Source organism: Chelonia mydas, chromosome 1 (assembly GCF_015237465.2).
Source record: "Chelonia mydas isolate rCheMyd1 chromosome 1, rCheMyd1.pri.v2, whole genome shotgun sequence".
Classification (NCBI taxonomy): Eukaryota; Metazoa; Chordata; order Testudines; family Cheloniidae; genus Chelonia; species Chelonia mydas.
The window spans coordinates 292178772-292201122 of record NC_057849.1 but is presented as its reverse complement, the minus strand read 5'-3'; the positions used below and the strand labels follow the sequence as shown (position 1 = coordinate 292201122).

Sequence of the window (22351 nt, the reverse complement as noted above, 5' to 3'; positions counted from 1 at the left end):
ACACTTGTCCATAGGAGATCAACAACTCATTTCAGATATTGTAGCTGACCAAATGGATTTCAAACATCTTTCAGTCTCTGTCAACATGGGCAAAATTTGAAATAGGGACTTAGAGTTGACAAGTCTCATATCCTATTACCAATTCCCTGAGCCATCTATTCCTCACAGAAATTCTATGTTCCTGGTAAAAAGTATATTTGAATTCCAATTTCCTCTCAATTAGATTTAATCTACTAGAATAAGGTAATAAGGCTTCATAAAATAGGATGGTCTTTGTGTAACTTCTAACAAAATTAAATATAAATGAACTGTGTGAGTAAAATCAATGGAGTACAAAATGTCTTCTTGAATTTTCCTTACAACACGTCATTCTAATCAGCTGTGAGTTCTTGCATACTGGGTAAGAAAAAATTATACACACCACCACACAGGACACCCTCAAAAATTCTAGAAGAAATACACGCACAATTTAATGCACAGAAACTTAAGAAAAAGGTTCTGCCATTGCTTAGTATAAAATACTGTATATGTGTCCACCATGGATCATAATCAACCTCAAGTACTATATCAGCCCTCCCATGGATTTGATTAACTTAAAAATTCTCCTCCACAATCGTGACTGCAATCAGCACCAAAATACAGTGAAACCACATGCAAACCCCTATCTTAAGTGATCACTTTAAATTATCCCCATGCAGTATCCAGTAGATTTTTGTATGACCTTTTGTGAAAGAACACCTCTAGCTATCGATTTTTTCTGGTCTCTTGGGTGGTTGTTTAAGCCAAGGTCTACTGTTTCCTTAATTGCAGAACAAGATTCATAAAGCAGATCACTATTTCTAATGCTGTAATGTTATTTTGGAAGTATATTCTTCTAGACTGGAATAGTGCTGAAAAGCAAGTTCAAGGCACAAATATTCTGAGCATTTTTTCTCTCAGGTGCTTGGCTGACTGGTTCTTGCTCAAATAACTATCGTCATATGTGGGGCCAGGAGGGATTTTCCTCCATGTCAGATTGGCTTGACGCTGGGGGGGTTTCACCTTCCTCATAGTGTGTGGGTCACTTGCCAAGATTATCTGGGTATGTCCCATTTAATCATTTTCCTGGGGGGCCTTGGGCACAGGTGCACCTCAGTCTGTCCTAGCCTCTGTCCGTGGTACATAATAATCTAGTCTCCTGTGGGTCTCATTTACTTTGGTCTCATTTCCATTGTTGCATTTAGTGTGTGTGTGCTGGATGGTACTGGTGGCCTGTGATATACGAAAGGTCAGATTAGAAGATCTGGTGGTCCCTTCTGGCCTTAAACTCTGTGACCTGATGTATCTGCATGTCCAGCCAGCCAACCAATCAAATAAGACTGCATTCAAAGATGGGGATAGTGGTGACTAAGGCTTGTTGACACAATTTTTGTCAACTTTCTTTTTAATGGAAAATAAGATTTTTATTTAAATGAAAATTTTCACAGAAAAGTCTGCTTTTTTGCCAGAAAACTGAAACCTCCAAAACCAACATTTTTTGGCTAAAAACTGAAAAAATGTCAGTGGCTAAAAAATTCGCTGTTTTCCAACAAAGTTGAAATTTTCCACAAAAGGCCCCAAACAAACCATTCTGCAACCAGCTCTGTTGGTGACATCTCTTTTGAAAGGTACATACATCTTCCTTTCAGATTTCAAATATACTATTTGACAGAAAGAAGCACCACACAATAAAACTTACATTGGCATTCTTTACAGCATTTGCCATCCACATATGCAGGAGCAGAATTCAGTAGGCAATCAGAAAATGGGCAAATCAGTGCTTCACATTGCACAGTACCATTCTGGGAAGAAAAAAAAGATGTTTTCATATAAAGTTTTTGTGAAATACATGAATTTAAAAGTTGCTTCTTAAATGTGAAAAACTCCTCAGCAATACCAAATTAAGTCATATTTACAATGTTTCTCTTAATTATTAGTATAAAGAAAGATTCAACCCTAGGTCTTTAAAAAATTATTACTCCAAGTAGGCTTTTTATGAGTCTGATGTGTTCATTAAGATGAAAACAGTTTTGCTTGGTAAAAAGAAATCTTAAATCATTTGGAGCATAGACATTCTGCCAATCAATTGCAAATTGGTAGATTAGTGTGAAGTATAAAAGCCTCATAGAACAATACTGTGCCTTACAATTTTCACATGAAAGACTACATTAATTTTAAAAAAGATAATATCACCACAGCTGTATGAAAAATCTGAGACAAAAACATACCATGCATTTAACACTTTATCTCAACCACAGGCATTTTATCTGACTATATCAGACTCGGTTTGTTACGCGTAGTTCCTTCTACTTACAACTTCTACTACCTAACAATAAACTGTTAAAAGTTGAACTGGTAATTTCCCACCCCCAGAAATTTGTGGAACAAAAAGACAATAAGCCTAAGAAAAACAGTTCAAGGTATTAAAGACTGCAGCACATCTATCTAGGGCTTTTGGGCCTACTCCAAAATGCACGGCAGTCAATGGAAGTCTTTCCATTGATTTCTAATGGGCTTTGGATCAGGCATTTAATGAGAGTTTTAAAATGGATGTGCATTAACCAAGACATTATAATTTGGTACTTGCAAAGATACATGCAATTAATTCTGGAATTTTGGTACCTGAGGGGGTCTTTCATCCACCTTACAACAAACCCTTTTTTATTTGTGGTATAATAGAACATGCATACAGCACTGACATTTTACATTTTATTACATGTTGATCTAGATGTAACCAAAGGAGCCTTAATGGAATCAGGCACAAGGGGTCCATTAAATCATCTGCTAAGAACAAAGCTGTATTTATAGTATAAGAAAGAACCAGGGAATTAATTTTCCAGAGAAACAGTCTGTAATACAGTACTTGGGAAAAACTTGATGGGTAAATATATTGCTTCCAGTATAGTTCTTACTTTACCTAGCATCCTCCTAGGCATGCAAGAAAAATGGGGCAAAACTACATATACTGGTCCTGCTGAAAAAATTTTTAATACATTTTTAATACACTGTGGTTCTTAGAAAAGAGGTTTGCTAGCACTTGATTGTTGCTACCTTGAGGAAACTGTGAAAGTTTCATCATTATATTGTTTCATTAAAACTGTAAATAAAGAGGACACTAGGGTCCCTGAGTCTCTACTCAAATTGTAGCCATACCATGCAAGTGCAGTTCTTACAGCCGTCTGTCCAGGATTCAAATTCTCTGTAGGTGGTGCCCTTCATGGTGCAGGTTCTTTCACAATAGCACTGATCCAATTTAGTCATCCTCTGCTCAGCTCGGGACAGCTGTACACGTTTCACAAAGAAAGGTTATTTCATTGGTAAACAGTTTCCATATAACTAATGATCTAACTGCCCTCTACCATCCAGGATTGCACAGTGAAAAAGTACATGTGTGAAAATGCAGTCAGGTGAGGACTAAGTGGTTATTGTGAAATATTAAATGATTAAGTGTTCAGCCATTACAGCAGAAAAATTGGAAGCTGAGACATGCTGCTGCTAACTTTATCCAATGATATCATGGGACTACGGATGTGAGTCGGGCAAGAAGGATCTGGCCAGTGGCTTATCATCTTTATACTCTGTGAAGCATCCATTTTGCAATACCCAAACTACTTTCAGGTAATTATCAGATCACATGCAGAACAGATGAACTTGAGAGATGGGGAGGCAAGAGTTCTTGCTGATTGCAGTAAAGCTCACATTTTACATGTATAACACTTATTCCTGCACTTGAACCAGGATATTTCTGTAATTTTGTGCTCTATTGTAAACCAGTGCAGTGTAACATTACAGAACCCAGTGTGATGTTGCACCCCAGAATGCTTTATAGAAATACGCTTATGAATGTAAATATGACATAACTGGAATGTGTTTTATGCTAGATATGCCATGTAACATATCTTTGCAAAGGTTATGTTCTACTGCATGTATTCATCCTATTCGTATGCATGTATCATTTTTATAGCTGAAGTTATAAGCGTTGGCTCTATGCTTGTGTTTAAAGTGTTTGCTGTAGAAAGCACCTAAGACAGATTTGGTCAACTTAGTGTGAAGGGGTTATTCAAGTAATTGGGAGTACTTGGCTCACAGTGGACCTTGACAGACGCCAATCCACTTTTGAGCTTTCCTGAGAACATGTGGGCAATGGCATCGGCCTGTAGAGAACTGAGTCATGCCTGGACATGTGACTTGCCCATGTGACTCCAAAGCTCCATCTTGTAGCTGTGATTCTACACAGAGGGAAGAAAGGGGTTTCCACCTACAAGAGAGAGGCTATATAAGCCCCTAGAAACCCCACCATTTTGTCTTCAGCTGGCTCAAAAGATAGCGTCTTCACCCCCAAACAGATGCCTGAAAGAAACTGGAACAAAGGACAGTAACTATAGGGGTGTAAGTTATTGCTGGATCCAGACTAGGAGGAAGTCTAGTCTGCAAAAGAAGCTTATTGGAACATCTCTGAGGGTGAGTTTTACCTGCATTTAGTTTCTTACTGTATTAGGCTTAGACTTGAGTGTTTTTGTTTTATTTTGCTTGGTAATTTAATTTGTTCTGTCTGTTATTACTTGGAACCACTTAAATCCTATTTTTTATATTTAATAAAATCACTTTTTAACTTATTAATTAACCCAGAGCAACTACTAATACCTCGGGGAGCAAACAGCTGTGCATATCTCTCTATCAGTGTTATAGAGGGCGAACAATTTATAAGTTTACCCTGTATAAGCTTTATACAGAGTAAAACAGATTTATTTGGGGTTTGGATCCCATTGGGAGTTGGGTACCTGGGTGTTGGAGCACTTCTGGGTGGGAGACAGGAGCACTTCTTAAGCTGTTTTCAGTTAAGCCTGCAGCTTTTGGGGGATGTGGTTCAGACCTGGGTCTGTGTTTGCAGCAGGCTGGCATGTCTGGCACAACCAGGTAAGGTACTGAAGTCCCAGGCTGCCAGGGAAAATGGGCTCAGAAGTAGTCCCAGCACATCAGGTAGCAGTTCCCAAGACGGTTTCTGTGACCCAACCTGTCACACCCAGTATCAGACCAGTGTGCCAATAGTACTGCTACAGACATTTAAAGCACTGGCCTTTTTTAAACAATGGTGTAAACTGATGTATGCCCATTGGTAATTGGGTATGTTTTTGATGTGATCATCAGATAGTAAATGTAGATACTGCTTGAAAGTCCTCAGCCCCAGTACTTTCATATTTTTGATCTGTTTTTTGAACAGCTCGGGTTTAGAAAAGTCTTAAACCAAAAAAATCCTGCTGCAACAAGCACTGTAAACATGGTAACCTGTTTCATTCCAGTTTTACTGAATCCTTAGTCTGACAGATAGAGCTTGCATATTTGTAAACCCTTGTCCAGGAATTTTGATGCTATTTACTATGACAATGTACAATGCCATGAAAACATTGAAATGTAAGAAAGCTCTTTGAACAGAACATCTGTATTTTTTGAGAGAGATCTGAATTGAAGCCTGAAAATTCCCTATGCCCCACACCATGTCTCTGAGTAACTGTTACCTTAGCTGATGTTTTGGCTAAAATGTCCTGCAGCTCCATGATTTTCTGTACAAGTCCATGGAAGTCATTACAAGTTGGGCAGGCTGGAATTACAAACACCACATTTGTCAAATTGTATATACAATAGGTTCAATCTACACAAGTCACAGCTGACAATCAGTATATTGGAGCTCAAGGTTTTAAGAGAGCTTGCAGGACAAAAAATGAAGCAAGAAGCAAACCTTTGATTCTATGGTGTAAGAACTAATAGACTTACTGCGATTAAGATCTGGGCACTGAGAAATAAATCCTTGAGGCATGACAAGTAGCTGCACATCTTGCATTATGCCCTGTGTGCAAGTACGGATAGAAAAGAAAGAAGAGCGTGCATTATTTTTACTGTCAAAATAATATTCCACAGCAATGTTCACCACATAAAACATTAGAGTTCACACAGAAAAACTGCATGAAAAGAAAAACTGCATGAAAAAACCACTATTTATGAATACAGTACTTCTTATTTGCATCCACTGTGGTGATGGGAGAGCAAAGAGTAAATAAAATAGATAGCTGTACATGTACACACATACTGAATCATTTTTAAAGGCATATGATTAAATGTCAAGATGTAATTAAATGACAAGAGTCTGGTTGTTTTGAATTCATTGTTATTTTTAGTTACCCATTGAAGAAAAGCTTGAAAATGACCTTTAAAGCAACTTAAAAAATAATTTTCCATTTCAGGGTCTTTGAAACACTGTTTTACATAAAATGCAAATTTTCACTGAACTACTGTTGTCAAACAGAAGTGAAGATTAAAGAAACTTGAATCATGAAAAACAGATTCAGACAGCCATTTCATGATTTTGATATGGATCTTGTCATACAGCATACCTAACTCAGAGAAGCAACATATCTATTACACAGCTACAGAGGAGCATGTTGACAATTTAGGAGAACAGTACGTTTAGCATAAAATTCAAATATGCCAGCTGGAAATGACCCGTTTTACCCAGAGGGACAGATCACATGTTTACAGCCAGAATTCACATACATCCTTAGTCATTAAGATATAATTAGCAGCCAGCCACTTTGCTACTCTCCTAAAGCAAAGGCCAAACAGCAATTTAGAAATGAACCATCCTATCACACACACTGCAGATGTCCCTTTCATCTACCCTTCCTTCCATGGACTTACACTGATCTTCAGAACTAATTCTTAAAAGAAATGCAATGAACTGGCAATGAATTTCAAATGGATTTATAGCGCTATGAAGTAAAGGTATCAAAACACTGTGGGTTCAATCCTAATTAAAGGCCAAATCCCACACTGATTCAGCGGGAGCAAGTTTAGGTTCAAAACCAAATAAACCCTAGACCAGGATTTTCACAAGAGAGTCATGATTTTGTGGGCCTCATTTTTTTGGCTATCCAATGTGAGACCTTAAAAGGGCCTGATTTTCAGAAAGTGCTGGGAATACACCTTTAGAAAACCAAGCCCCAAGGCACCCAAAACCACTAGTCATTTATTAAAATCTTGGGCTACAAGTCTGAAGAGATGTACAGTCCACAACACTATGTTCAATTCTTTTGTTTTCAGTGTAACTATTTGTAATATCATATATTGAACAACCAATAAGATCAATGTATTTTGGATGGATTGGTGCTACGATTCCTTGCTGAATTTCATTTAATTTGGCTTTTCTCAGTAAGAAAAAAGTCTCATGGTATTTTGACTCCTCTAGATTTTCTTGACAAACAACTAAAATAAACCAAAAAGCAGCTACAAATGGTGTCTTTCATTTTACACCTTAATGCGTGTGCATGTTCCATCACAGTCCCAGACATTTCAGAAAAAGGATGAGTATCATGTAAAGTAAGGCTTGAAAAGACAGAAATAACTACATGTTAATCTAAAAATGGTATTAGTCATAAGCAAATACAGCAAATTAAATGAGGTTTGGAGCAGTATAAGCAATTGTGGAAGGGCTCACTCACCCTTGGAGCAACCCCTTGAGTCAGTGTGGGCTGTTGCCACTATCTTTGGCTCCAGCACCCCCTGCTGGTCAGCTGCCTCTGGCCCCAGGTCTTGTGGCTCAGCCCTCCGGCCACAACAGCTAAATTCAGACCCCTTCTGGGGTATCATAAACAAGCCCTCACAAAATCCAAACTGAATACTTCTCCTACCCTCTTGGGCTACTGTGGTCCTTTCTTCTCTACTTACAAATCCTGTCTCAAGGCTTCCCTTGCAGAAGCCTACATTGCCCCAGCACGTCCCCATTCTCTCTATGTAACCTAACCCTGGGCTTCGCTCAGCCAGAGAGACTGGTCTTCTCTGCCATCTCTCCCCACAAGTAGCTCCTTCAGTCTACTTATTACGACTAGCTCCATCACCCCCTCTGGTCGGGAGCCAATTAGCTACTCTCCTCCCCAGGTGCAAAGCCTGACTAATTGGGCACTTTTGCCAGCCTTGCAGGTGATGGGGTTAAGCCCCATTACGCACATCTCTCAAGATAATGCCCATCAGGACTGTCTCTCCCCATCACTGTACGGGGCCCTGCAGTTGCTTCCTCTAAATAGTACTCAGATAAACAATCAATTTTTATAACCTAGCATGTCTTCAGAAAATTCCTTCTAATATTCTCTAGCTTGGATGTGTATCTGCAGGGCCTCTTTTGCAGCAGTTAATCTCTCTTGAAAGTCCCAGATCTGTTTACTCTCCATGGACAGGCCAGCCTTGTATGATTGCCCTTTGGGTGCTCGGTCAGGGTCCATGATTGAGGCAACTTCTCCTCTCTCCTCATTCAGAGCATCCATTCCCCATGAACTCACCCAATCCATTTCCTTTTCTGCAGGGGACTGTTCTTGGCTTCTAGAGGTTGGGGCACCCTTGCCATGTACTTCCATGGTTCTCAGTGCAGCCAGCTCCCATTTGTGTTGCTGCCAACAATTCTTTTCATATGCCAGCTCTAGTCTTGTCCAAATCTGTTCTTGCTCTTGTTATGTGGCCTCCTCTATTATTTTCTGTCATTAGAGTTGCCAGTTTTGTTTGGATGTATTCCTGGAGGTGTCAATCACATGACAATCTTTAACTAAAGATAAATCTTGAATTCTTGGAGACTCCGGGATAATCCTGGAGCATTGGCAACCCTATCTGTCATAAGACTTTCACCTCTTCCAGCTCTTGGTTTGCCTTGTGCAATTGTGTTTCTAGGGCCTGTAGCTGGCTTGGCATTTCTTGTTCGACTCTCTCAATTACATTTCCCCAGTCCATTGAGTACTTGGCCCTGTCTCTAGGCCACCCGGCCCAACAGCCTGTGTCCAGATGAGAGTTGCCTTATGGTTAATTTGTTCATGTGATACCCTTTCTTGTAATAGGACTGGGAAATTAGGCCAGTTTCACCCTACAATTACAGGTGAGGGGAGGTTTCTTAATATATCAGCTCTCAGCTTGTACCTCTGATCTTGCATTTCTATTTCTATCTCTGCTGTCGGGTAGACTCGGTCTCTCTGTGCATGCACGAGATGTACACCTGCAGATGCCAATCTGTTTTTGCAGATGGGAGTCTACTCCCTCAAACCAGTGTCCACCCGCACCTGGAGTCAATCAGTCCTCTCATTTCACATCTAGACACACCAGCAGTTTTGGTAAGCTGGAGCATGCCCACTACTGAGGAAACATGCCAAACCGCAGACTTTCCTGTTGTAACAATCCAAATAGCTATGCTCCATGAAAGGGCAGTCCTTTATTTTGTGACCTGGTTGAATACAGCCGAAACACACCACAAATCCAAATGAAACTGATTAGTTCTCCTACGCTATTGGGCTACTTTAGTCTTTTCTACTCTATTTACAAATCTTATCTCAAGGCTTCCTTTGCAGGAGCCTACACTGTCCCTGTAGTGTGCAGCCCCCGTTCTCTCTGTCTGTGTACTTTAACCCTGGGCTTCTCCCAGACAGAGAGACCTGTCTTCTCTGCTGTCTCTCCCCCAAATTAAGCTCCTTCAGTTTACGTATTACGGCTTAGTTCCGCCCCCTATGGCTGGGAGCCAGTTAGCGACTCACCACTCCAGGTGCAAAGCATGACCAGTTGGGTGCCTTCATTAGCCTTGCAGGGGATGGGGGTTAAGCCCCATCACAGTAATCTTTAATTATTTTCTAATTTTTAATTATTTTGTTTAAGTCAAGAATGCCACTTTTCAGTGGATTCTGCCTGTGTAGGCTTGATCACCTCTCAGCCATTTAACAAGGAGACTGGCATTTAATATAGAGAAGGAAAAATATACTGAATTTAAAAAACAGATACAGGGCTCAGTTTTCAAAACAGAGTGCCTGATGGGACATCCATTCCATATCTCACACCCACTTGGGATTTAAATCTGTACTTGGGCATGGAAAACATGTGTTTACACATCTAATGCTGATTTCAGCACCAAAGGCAGGACTTGCATTGAAAATTAAAATCAGTGTTTTAGCCAAGATTTAAAAATTAGCAAGGCAGATTCAGCCAGGCCACAGGGCCCAGCATCCAAAGAACCCTAGCCTTCAGGGCCTCAAGTACCAAAACATCCTTGTGGAGACAGGGCTGCAGTGCTGCAAGGACCCCCGAGACAGCCCCAAAATGGGTGAGGTCAAACCATGGACAAGGAGTATGGCCAAGGATTCATCAAATAGGAACTAAGCATGACCATAAATCTTACCATTTTCTAGTCCAAATGCAAAATCTTACTTCTTCAACCTTGCTTTCCCATATAGCAACATGTAGTAATATAGTCATTGTAAAGTTAAAATGCAAACTAAAACACTTGTAACTATTCTCCCGGGGGAGGAAACTTCTCTCTCTTTACTGATGTTAGTCACCTCGTTAATTTTTAACCCTGGAAGATGCTCAGAGACCGTGGTGAGAGGTGTAGTTTAAGAACCTAAACGCAATAGAAGAATAATGGCATTGAGCACCATGTATTGTATTGGAGTAGATAGCTCTTTCCTCTGGTGAAAAATATTCTGAGACAGAAAACATACATCTAACTGTGCAAAAGGCAATACAATCCCTATTCCATTATCTCCGGGGATCCCCTTTTACCTTGGTCACTGATCATGCCCCTCTTAAATGGCTATCTTGCTCTCTAGCCTTACTTATTCACAGTACACCATAATTTGACAGCCACCCAACTGAACTCAGATTTCTTTGCTCATGGGGTGTTGTGGCTCCTGTCACATGCTGTGGATCTCAATTTGGTGTGAGGAAGTGTGTGACAGAATGCATGATGGTTGTGGTAACTTATTTTCAACTCTAACTAATAAAGATTGGCTCCTGATGACAATTCCTTGCTGATCACAGCAGTTTCATTTCAGATGAGTAACCCCACCAGCTGATTCAGCACATGGTCCAGGCATTCTCCTCTGTGGAACCTCTTACAGACTCCTGATAGCAAGATAAACCTTACTTATCTCAAGCAAACCCCTGGGAGGAAGGTGGTGGAGCAAGGATCCTCTCACCTCCCATAACGGTGAATCCCTCTGGAAGACAGCTGCCCACACTGGTGCTGGAGGATGAAATTTGCCTGCCCCTATGCCAAGGAGTATGCTCTGCTTAGGGGAACTGGACCAACAGCAACCTCACATGATAAAACCTTTATGTACCACAGTATTTAAAATATTTCCACTGCTGCAGATATAGAGGGAACACTATTGCCATTTTTATGTTCAGTCTTTTCCTCTCAGGGAAAGCCTACCTTAAAATAACCATGTGCATTATTCCTCTGTCCCAACCAAAATGCTGTACCCAAAGGTAAATCCATGTAGGGCTTCTCCACAACCCTTTCATAAATTCTGTTAAGAAACAATAGAAGAAATAAACCTCAAATCATTATCATTTCATTTATTACTGAGCTGGAATGCTCCAGACTACTATTTATTAGTATGAAATATCACTCTTCACTTACCTATTGCAGTCCACATGTAAAATCAAGTGTGAGGCACTGATTGCTAAGGAAAGCCTGTGCCACTTATCATCTGCCAAAATGTACGGAAACACTTCTGTGTGTGAGCGATGGCCGCCTGAACGGTAATGCAACCTGATTTCATTTCGATGTCCACTGCTCTCCAGTTCCAAGTACCTACACCAAAAACACAGCATTGAGTCATTAAGCATTCATATCAGGATAGGAGAATGCAACATTGCATATAATGTGGTGCCTGATTATCATATATGAACGATTAACAAGAGGAAGAAATCAAGAGAAGGAGGCCCTCAGTCAGAGTGCAAATAGAAGCTGTGCAATGTTGGTCTCTTATTTACCTTTTAAATAACTCTTTTAGGAGCAGAATGCAGCCTTCATGCAAGTGTGTCAGATCCCAAGCTAATAAGAATTCCACTAATATCATCAAATTAGATCTCTTCTGTTGCTCTTTAAACACCAATGTGTTCCTTAACATAGTACCCTTAGAAATGCAATTCTTTCTATTATTAAAATAATCTGATCCAGAACCACACAAAATCCAGCGCACTACCCTCAGAAAGTGGGCAGAGTATCCTGGAGACGTACAGACACACTAAATACAATGAAGACAACACCAACTGCTGTGAGTGGAACTATTACCCATCATTAGGACTACTGGGGTAGTAATAAGCAAGCAAGAACTGAGACTGGATTTGCCCTCTTGCTTTATGATATACTGTAACATACCTTTGCATTATTCATAATCATAGTTTTTGCCAAAGAACTGGAGGTGAAGAAATGCTAGGCCCTTCTGAACTCATATACACTTGGTATAAAACAGCATTATATGTATACCAAAGTTGGGTGAATTTGAGCACAGACAAGCTGGAGATGCAGCGGTAGGTGGATTTAAAAGCGCCTCATGGTCCAACCCATACCAGGATAGACAGAGTTACACCCTGCCTATCCTGAGAACTAGGCCTCTTCTAGTAAGCATGCAACTGCCTGACAAATCATCCTGGGAAGGACAGGGCTTGCTCACTCCTTGCTCAGGTCCTACGAAGCCCCTTATTGCTACACCCTGCAAAAGGGAGCTAAGGGTGGAATGATGGTAATAGTGGGAAGGGACAATCAAAGCCTGAAAAGAGATTCTGTGTGTGCTGTACCACCAACACATGTGTTTTATGCAGCAGTGTGGGAGTCAAGTATTTATTTCATTTCCAAGTCAGAAGTAACTGATCTTACAAAACCCAGACAAATATCCATTACCAAACCTATGCAAATGTATGACCCCTTTAATACCTGCTGCAGATCCACAGCTACTGGCTGGCATAGACCACACCACCAGCAGTAGGAGTAAGAGAAGACCCAGGAAAACCTTCCTAAACTCATCAATCAGTATTGCCTGCCCCACGCATTCAAAAATCCAGGTTTAAAGATTGGTTTAAACATCATGAGATTTTTTTAAAAGAATAAAACGTGGAATTAATTTGTTTTCTGGGTTTTGAATCTTTACTGTTCACATTTTCAAGCTTTTCTCTGAAACCATGAGATCTAGAAACTTTTTTAAACAAAATCTGGGATTCTCCAATAATCACATAAATGCAGGAGCTGTCGCTTTAAGAGAAAAATCACTAAATATCATGAGAGTCGCAATAAGATGGCAAGAGCTGGCAAGCTCCCTTTTTTTCTGCACAAGATTGATGGAATGGTTGTAGTTTGATACCATGTGTGTGGTTTTGTTTGTTTGTTTTGTTCTAATAGTACACGTGTTTTTCTAAAGTACCGGCAGGATAAGGAATTAAGTTTGCAAGGTGGGTGAGAGGAGACAAGATAAGTGAGTAAAAATAAACTTTTATGACCCGTTTCAAGGGAGGGGCTCAAATCACATCGCTCCTTTCTTTTAGCTTTTATTTTAATTAAATGAGCCCTGCAATAGCACCAAAACAGTTAACTCTCTCAAAATGGCAAAAGGCATGTTCCCCTTCCTCCCCATAAAGAGTATTTCAGCATGTTCTAATCTCTGCATTAACAAAGCAGTTAACTGACATCAGCAATCAAATTTACACTCTACAATAATTTACCTCCTTGTGGCCCAACAATCATTTTTTCATTGGCAAGAAACGTAAACTAACTGAAGGCTCGGCTGCAAAGAAAATGGGCAATAGTGACAGGGCATCAGTCAACTTAACAACCTCCTTCATAACTCATGCTTAAAGGATAAAAATAAGGTCACTCCTGATCAAACAAAGAGGATGAACATATTGTACAGCTCTTTCCGCAACTGATCATAGATCTAAACCTGAGCAAGAGAGATAGGAATAGGTTAAAAGATCATCTCTTAGAATAGACAAGCGTTTGATCCTGCTCCCTTGGAAGTCGATGGGAAAATGGACTTCCATGGAAGGAGGAGCAGGCCAAGTGCATAGGAACTTTTAAAAAATGAAAAAATAAGTATATTAGTTGTAAAATAAACAACTATTTTGCTCTTTGGTGTATTGAGGACTACACTGGCATTGCAAGCTATCACTTTAAGGGTATGTCTACACTGCACCCTCCTTATGGCGACAAGTAGAGTACATACACAGCATGGCACCCAAGCACGGGTATAAGCAGCAGTGTAGACAGTAAAGAAGCACTGCTTAGGCAAGTAGAATAGACATGCCACAACCTTAGGGTATGTACCCTACACGTCTCTCTACATGCCCAAGCAGTGCCTCTCCTGTCTACACTGCTAAAAATAGCATTGTTCTGCTGCCTCCCTCCTGCTGAAGCCTTTCCCCACTGCCAGAGCCTTACACTGCCATGTGTTGCTACATACCGCAATGTGGACATTTTTCACTGTGGCATGTACCCACATACCCTGCATGCTGCTGCCAGTGGTGTGCAGTGTACAGTTACCTTAAGAGTGAGAGGGTTTCCTGGCCCTGCTTGCAGGCTAGGGGGCTCTGTAGGGAAATACGCAATCTGGGCCTAGCAGCCGTCAGTCTGGAAAGGGCCAGCTTAAAGCAAGGTGGGCTGAGTTGTGCCATAGAGCCTTGGGAGTCAACCAGTTTCCTCTCTCTCAGTTTTTGGGTTCTTGTGTGTTATCATGCTGAATTTTAAGAAATAAAGTAGCTTTACATTGCAACTGCCAGTAAACATAAACAGTGTTTATGTTTTTTAATCTAACTTCTTTGTGTGTATGCTGTGAACATAACACTTACATAGATGGGCTAGAAGAGGGTTTGCTGGGGAATATTTGGGTCTCGGAACTTATGTGAAATTTTTGGCAAATGATGGAGTCTGGCAGAGAAAAGAAGGAAACATGGGGTCAGCCCACAGCATTAAAGCAAGAACTTTGATGGGATAAACCATGAAGCTGGAATTTGGATGTGCGGCCTTCTGGATAAAACATGAACTGCAGTTCAGGACTCCTGGTTCTATTTCCAGTTCTGTCACTAATTCACTGTGTGAACTCTAGGTAAAAAACTCTGTTTATTAATCCATAACAAGAGCAAACCACTATTTATCTGCCTCACAGCAGGGCCTAATTAGTGTTTTTAAAAGCTCTTGGTGATTGTTAAACAAAAAGTGTGCTGCTGTATCTAAATGTAGATGATTACCAGTTTCCACCATCTTGCTGTTATTTTCACGACTACAAAAATAATAAAGGTCCAAGCAAAGTCTTCCAGTGAGTAAACACTGACCAGTAATGATAATGTAACTTTAAAAACTCAGTTTATAATTCAGCTGGAAATAAAACATGCCTTCAGCAAGGGGAAAGACCAGCCGTACAAATGATTATTAATTTACGAGGGTGAGTCATGGCACTCAACATGAGAGCAGGGAGCCACTGTCCTCCTCCTCCATCTTGTCATTATCACACAGCTTATCTTAAAAGTTAAAAAATTAAAAACAAAACAAAAAAAACCCCAAGCACCACTAAGGGAATAATAGTTTATTGTTCACAAACAATGTATAGAGGCATCAGGGAAACACAGTGACAGAAGCAGCTGAAACAGCACCACCGTAAGCATGAACTAATGTTATGAAACAGACACAGGGGAGGGATTGGGGCGTTAATCATTTTCATTTCATATCAGATTCACCACAGAATGGGCCAGATCCTCAGTTGGTATAAGCTGACTTAACGCCATTGATTCAATAGACCTATGCTGATCTACATCAGCTGATTTTCTCTAAAGTATAAAAGGGATAGAGTGTCCTCAAGATCAGGGTCATCGTTTCAGAAAAATTCAGGGAGCCTGGGAAGTGGGGGCCAGTTGTGTCAGCATAAAGAACACCATATTATATCCTGCAAAGTTGTGGTGGGGAGGGAGGGGGAAGAGTGTAAGACACAATGGAGCATATAGCTCTATGAAAAGTCAGGGGGGCAAAGTCATACCAAGGTTGGGGGGGTGGGGGGCTGCCCTCCCTTTAACCCTTAGAAAATGATGCCAAGCTCAAGATGGGTAAATATACTTAGTGATGGAAATCTAAGGCCAAATTTTGCACAGAAAGAAACCACAGTAACTTCTGTTAACTTCAGAGGGAGCCCATGTGAATAAGCGATGGCAGATTTGGGCTGTGATTCTCACAGATGCTCTCCCACGCCTATAGAAAAGTAAACTAAACCTTAGCAAATCAACTTGGATAACGGGTAACACAGTGACAAAAATATTCTAAATGTCTCTGCTGTGCTAAGGAGTTCTAAATGTGTAGGCGTGGAAAATGACTGCTGATAAGGGGGTTTACATTTCCATTCTGGGAGCCAGCTGTTCTCCAAGGAAGATTTACTTCCAGGGAGAGCAAGAGGTGGTTTGTACTGTTGGCCTCTCCCAGGGGTTCTGCTGAAGGAGCTTCATCAGCTGAACTAGTGCATCCTTTTTCCTGCACCCACTGCCCAGATTCATAGATTCTAAGGCCTAAAGCCGTGGATCTCAAACTTTTGTACTGGTGACCCCTTTCACACAGCAAGCCTCTGAGTGCAAAACCCCCCTTATAAATTAAAAACACTTTAATATTTAACACTATTGTAAATGCTGGAGGCGAAGCAGGTTTTGGGGGTGGAGTCTGACAGCTCGCAATCCCCCCCATGCAATATCCTTGTGACCCCTTGAGGGGTCACAACCCCCAGTTTGAGAACCCCTGGCCTAAAGTGACCATTGTGATCATCTGGTTTGACCTCTTGTCTAGCACAGGCCATAGAACTGCCCCCAAATAATTCCTAGAGTAGATCTTTCAGAAAAACATTCAATCTTGGTTTAAAAATGGTCAGCAATAGAGAATCCACCACGACCCATTGTTCCAATGATTAATTACCCTCACCTTTAATGATTTACACCTTATTTCCAATCTGAATTTGTCTAGCTTCAACTTCCAGCCATTAGATCTTGTTATACCTTTCTCTGCGAGATTGAGCAGTCCATTACTAAATATTTGTTCCCCATGTAGGTACTTAGGTTATGTCTACACTGCAATGTAAGCCCAGGGTTAGTGGGACTCAAGTTAGCTGACCCTGGGTTAGAGAATCCAGAGCTTGAGCATCTACATTGATTGTTAACCTTAGCTTAACAATTTTCTAACCCAGGCTCGAACCTGCGGCTCAGACGTCTACCCTGCAGCACGCAGTCCCAGGCTCCTTAGTGCCCACCTGAAATGTGGTCAGTCTAGCCCTTTGACTGTGGTGCACTGTGGGAAAACTTGACTGTCCATCCTGCACATTACAGGAAGTCTGAACAGCCAGCAAACAGATCCTGCCAAGCAGTCATTTTGGTCAGTGCACTCCCAGCTACCTGAGCCACCAACATGGAGGAGGCACTTCTCTTCCTTGCGCTTTAACTTCTGTGTCAGGAAATGTGCAGAGCTTTCGTAAGGTGCTGGTGGACATTTCATTTCAGTTTTCTGGCCCATCAAAGGCACCTGACACAGCTTATGATGGAGCAGGAGGAGGAGGAGGAGGAGGAGTACCCAGGCATGGCAGACTCAAACTTCTGGTGCAGGGACACAAGTACAGACTGGAGGGATCACATTGTCATGCAGATCTGGGATGACCAGCAGTGGGTCCAGAACTTTCACATGAAGAAAGCCACATTTCTGGAGCTTTGTGAGCAGCATGTCCCAACCTTCCAACATAAAGTCACACATATGAGGCCACTCCACCAGTCCAGAAGCAGGTTGCTATAGCCATGTGGAAGTTGGCTACCCCAGACTGCTACCCCAGATCCATTGCAAACCAGTTTGGTGTTGGAAAGTCAACTATGGTTAAAGTGGTCCCAGAGGTTTCTGAGGGAATCAGGCATGTGGTTTACCCCAAAGTGGTAGGCATAAAAAATATTGCTGAAGTAATTGCTGGCTTTGAGAGAACAGGGTTTCCAAACTGCTGGGGACATTGATGGGACTCGTTTATCCTCCTCAGGGAGCACATAAACCACAAAGGGCACAACTCCATTGTTACGCGTGGACCACAGAGGGCAATCTATGAACATCAACGTGGATTGCATTGAAAAGGTTCATGATGCCAGGGGTTTCCACCAATCAGGAGTCTACATTCATGGACAGGCTGGGACACTATTCACACCAAGTGACATTATCGATGGAATTACTGTCGCACCACCAGCACATTTCTGAACAAAATGTCAAACCCCAGTCTCATTTGGGACAAATGATTTTGTCACCTATGGATTACATGGACTGCCTCTAACTGAAATGGACTAGATTTGGGAATGGAACACACTTCCCCAAACATACACACAGAGTTTAATTGTTTTCAGGTGGCTCGATAGACCATAGAATGGTTACACAGCAGCATACTTACAGGCATGGCAATGTAAGGCTATTACTTGTAAGAGACAGGAATGGCCCTAGCAGAAATCAGCCTTTCCACTAAAAATACACTTTAAAGGTGCCTCTTTACTGTTTGCATAGCCCAGTCACCTTTTTGGAGGGGGCGGGGATTAAATCTGTCATTAATGGATGCACCCTGCTAGCTGGGCTTCTCATATCTTTTGCATTGGTTCATAGAGCAGAAATCCCTCCCATTACTATATTAATACACATCAAAATGGAGCCAGACACAGACTTTAGGGGTAGCTTCTCTCCCATCTGTGTCTGCTGCAGGCTCCACAGCAGGCTGTTTCTCAGTGGGGTGCATCAGCTCCTCTGAGTATGGATCCAGAATGTGCTGCTGCTCCAAAGCCTGTTCTGGAACTGCTTTCAGCAACAGAGTGACTTAATTGTCCAGATTTAGTGCCTGCTGCTGGCTCCCATCGGTCCCATGCTGGATTCTGGGGCCAGTAGGTCACCATCCTGGCTGACTAGGTCATCATACACCACTGTTGGCTCCTTGCCAGTGACCAGCACACAGTCAAATTCCTCATAAAATAGGCATGATTTTGGTGAGTTACCTGAGGTGCAGTTCTGGTCTTGGGTTTTCCAATACTCACCCCTGAGCCACTTAATCTGCTCCCTGCACTGGTTACCAGTCCAGTACATTTGCATAGCTGCCAGCATCTTCGCTATTTGCTAGTATGCATGATCATTGCTGGTACTCTTAATAAAGTCCACAGTTTTGCTGGCCTTGCACTAGAGAGTTACCAAAATCAGTGTGCTCCTGTGACCATGAAGCAGCATGCTTTGCAAAAGGCATGTTCTGTTCAGTCTCCACTGCAAACACAGAAGGGTCTCTGATGGTGCGTTTGTAGCTCAATGGGAGGTCATGTTCAGCTGACTATCCACCAAAACCCCCAAATCTTTTTCAGAGTCCCTGCTTCCCGGGAGCAAGACCTGTATTCTGTAACTGTGGCCTACATTCTTTGGTCCTATATGTATAGATTTATATTTTGGACATATTAAAATCCATTTACATTGCTTTGCATCGATGACCTTACCTGTCCTCTTCATTATTTATCACTCCTCAGATGTTTGTGACTTCTGCAAACTTTCTCAGTGATGATTTTATGTTTTCTTCAGATCACTGAGAAAAATGTTAAACAGCATAGAACCAAGAACTGATCCATACAGGACCCCACTGGAAACACACCCATTGATGACGATTTCCCATTTATAATTACATTTTGAGATCTATACGTTAGCCAGTTTTTAGTGTGTGCCATGTTAATTTTACAACAGTCTAGTTTTTTTTTAATCAAAATGTCGTGAGGTACCAAGTCAAATACCTTACAGAAATCTAAGTATATTACATCAACACTATTACCTTTATCAGCCAGACTTGTAATCTCATAAATAAATATATAATTAGTTTGACAGGCTCTATTTTGCATAAACTCGCAATTATTTGCATTAATTAGATTACTCTCCTTTAATTCTTTATTAATCAAGTCCCACATCAGCTGCTACATTATCTTGCCTGAGATCATTGTCAGACTGACAGGCCTATAATTGCTGAGCTCATCCCGTTTACTCTTTTTAAAAATTGGCACAACAACATTAGCTTACTTCCAGTCTTCTGGAACTTGCACAGTGCGCCAAGATGTATTGAAAAACCAACATTAATGGTTTAGAAAGCTCCTCAGCCAGCTCTTTTAAACCACTTGGATGGAAGTTATCTGGCCCTGCTGATTTTAAAATGTCTAAATTTAGTAGCTTCTGTTTAACATCCTCCAGAGAATGAAAAGAGGTTCATCATGGCCATATGATGAGACTATATCATCTGTTTTTCCCCAAAATACAGAACAAATATTTATTGAACATTTCTGCCTTTTCTGCATTATTATCGATAATTCTACCATTTCCACCTAGTAATGGACCAATACCATTGTTAGGATTCTTTTTGTTACTACTATGTTTTTAAAATTCCTCCTTATTGTTCTTAATTCTGCTGGCTGTAGATTTCCACCTGTATCTCTTGGCTTCCCTTATCAATTTTCTACAATTACTAACTTCTTTATATTCATTACTATCAACTTCCCCTTTCTTCCATTTGTTGTGATCAGGAACAGTCAGCATGGATTCACCAAGGGCAAGTCATGCCTGATTGCTTTCTATGACGAGATAACTGGCTCTGTGGATGAGGGGAAAGCAGTGGACATGTTATTCCTCGACTTTGGAAAGACTTTTGATATGTTCTCCCAAGGTATTCTTCCCAGAAAGCTAAAGAAGTATGGGCTGGATGAATGGACTATAAGGTGGATAGAAAGCTGGCTAGATCGTCAGGCTCAACGGGTTGTGATCAAAGGCTCCATGTCTAGTTGGCAGCCAATATCAAGAGGAATGCCCCAAGGGTCGGTCCTGGGGCCGGTTTTGTTTAATATCTTCATTAATGATCTGGAGGATGGCGTGGCTTGCACCCTCAGAAAATTCGAAGATGACACTAAACTGGGAGGAGTGGTAGATATGCTGGAGGGTAGGGATAGGATACAAAAGGACCTAGACAAATTAGAGGATTGGGCCAAAAGAAATCTGATGAGGTTCAACAAGGACAAGTGCAGAGTCTTGCACTTAGGATGGAAGAATCCCATGCACTGCTACTGACTAGTGACCAAGTGGCTAAGCAGCAGTTCTGCAGAAAAGGACCTAGGGGTTACAGGTGACAAGAAGCTGGATATGAGTCAACAGTGTGCCCTTGTTGCCAAGAAGGCTAACGGCATTTTGGGCTGTATAAGTAGGAGCATTGCCAGCAGACTGAGAGACGTGATCATTCCTCTCTATTCGGCACTGGTGAGGCCTCATCTGGAGTATTGTGTCCAGTTTTGGGCCCCACACTACAAGAAGGATGTGGAAAAATTGGAAAGAGTCCAGCGGAGGGAAACAAAAATGATTAGGGGGCTGGAGCACATGACTTATGAGGAGAGGCTGAGGGAACTGGGATTATTTAGTCTGCAGAAGATAAGAACGAGGTGGGATTTGATAGCTGGTTTCAACTACCTGAAAGGGGGTTCCAAAGAGGATGGATCTAGACTGTTCTCAGTGGTATCACATAACAGAACAAGGAGTAATGGTCTCAAGTTGCAGTGGGCGAGTTTTAGGTTGGATATTAGGAAAAACTTTTTCACTAGGAGGGTGGTGAAACACTGGAATGGGTTACCAAGGGAGGTGGTGGAATCTCCTTCCTTAGAGGTTTTTAAGGTCAGGCTTGACAAAGCCCTGGCTGAGATGATTTAGTTGGGGATTACGTCCTGCTTTGAGCAGGGGGTTGGACTAGATGACCTCCTGAGGTCCCTCCCAACCCTGATATTCTATGATTCTATGATTTACAGCTGCCTTCACTTCTCCTGTAAACCACAATCGTTTATTAAAATGCATGGTCTTCTGTCTCAATTGTGGGATTGTAGCTTTTTGAGAAAAACTCATTAGGTGGTAGCAGGCTCTAGCAGGAAGCTTTCAGTGGCATTGTAGAGTCCCTCTGGGAAGACTTACCACCACAGGAAGCTGAGTGTATGGTAGAAGTTATAAAAGCCAACAGCAGGCTTGTATGCATTTTAAAATGGGAGATTTAAAATTGGGAAAATACTATAATAATACTCAGCCTTACACTGTGTCTCTCCATTCTGGCTAACTGCGTCCATGGGAGGGCGCCTTATCTTACGGTGTTACAAAGGAGATTGAAAAGATTCAGAGAGAGGGAAATGGAGATGGTTAGAGTTATGGTGAGACTTAAAGATATTTAAAAACTAGGATTAGATAGTCTGGAAAAGGAAAAATGCTGGGGATGAGGGTTTTTTAAATTGTTAACAGCATGTTATCTACTAACTAAGGCAAGTCTTGCTCTGACACCCTCTAGCAGGTGATCCACAAAGGATAATAGCTATACTATGATTACAGACAATTAATAAAAATTCTACTTTAGCTCAAAACACTTTAGACAAATATTCTGAAAGCTTAAAATTCCTGAGTTCTAGCCACACTGAAAAAAATTAAGTCTATCGTGCATAGATTCATACCAGGGATTTCCAT

The 22351-nt window shown here is 41.3% G+C and overlaps 1 protein-coding gene across 1 annotated transcript in view; it reads right to left on the bottom strand.

Moving 5' to 3' along the window:
* The window catches only part of NELL2 (neural EGFL like 2), a 227738-nt gene that overhangs the window by 162188 nt on the left and 43199 nt on the right, over nt 1-22351 (bottom strand). Inside the window, 6 exon segments of the mRNA XM_037887796.2 lie at nt 1718-1820; nt 3172-3300; nt 5535-5617; nt 5791-5863; nt 11249-11345; nt 11459-11632. Coding sequence (XP_037743724.1) covers nt 1718-1820; nt 3172-3300; nt 5535-5617; nt 5791-5863; nt 11249-11345; nt 11459-11632 — 659 coding nt within the window.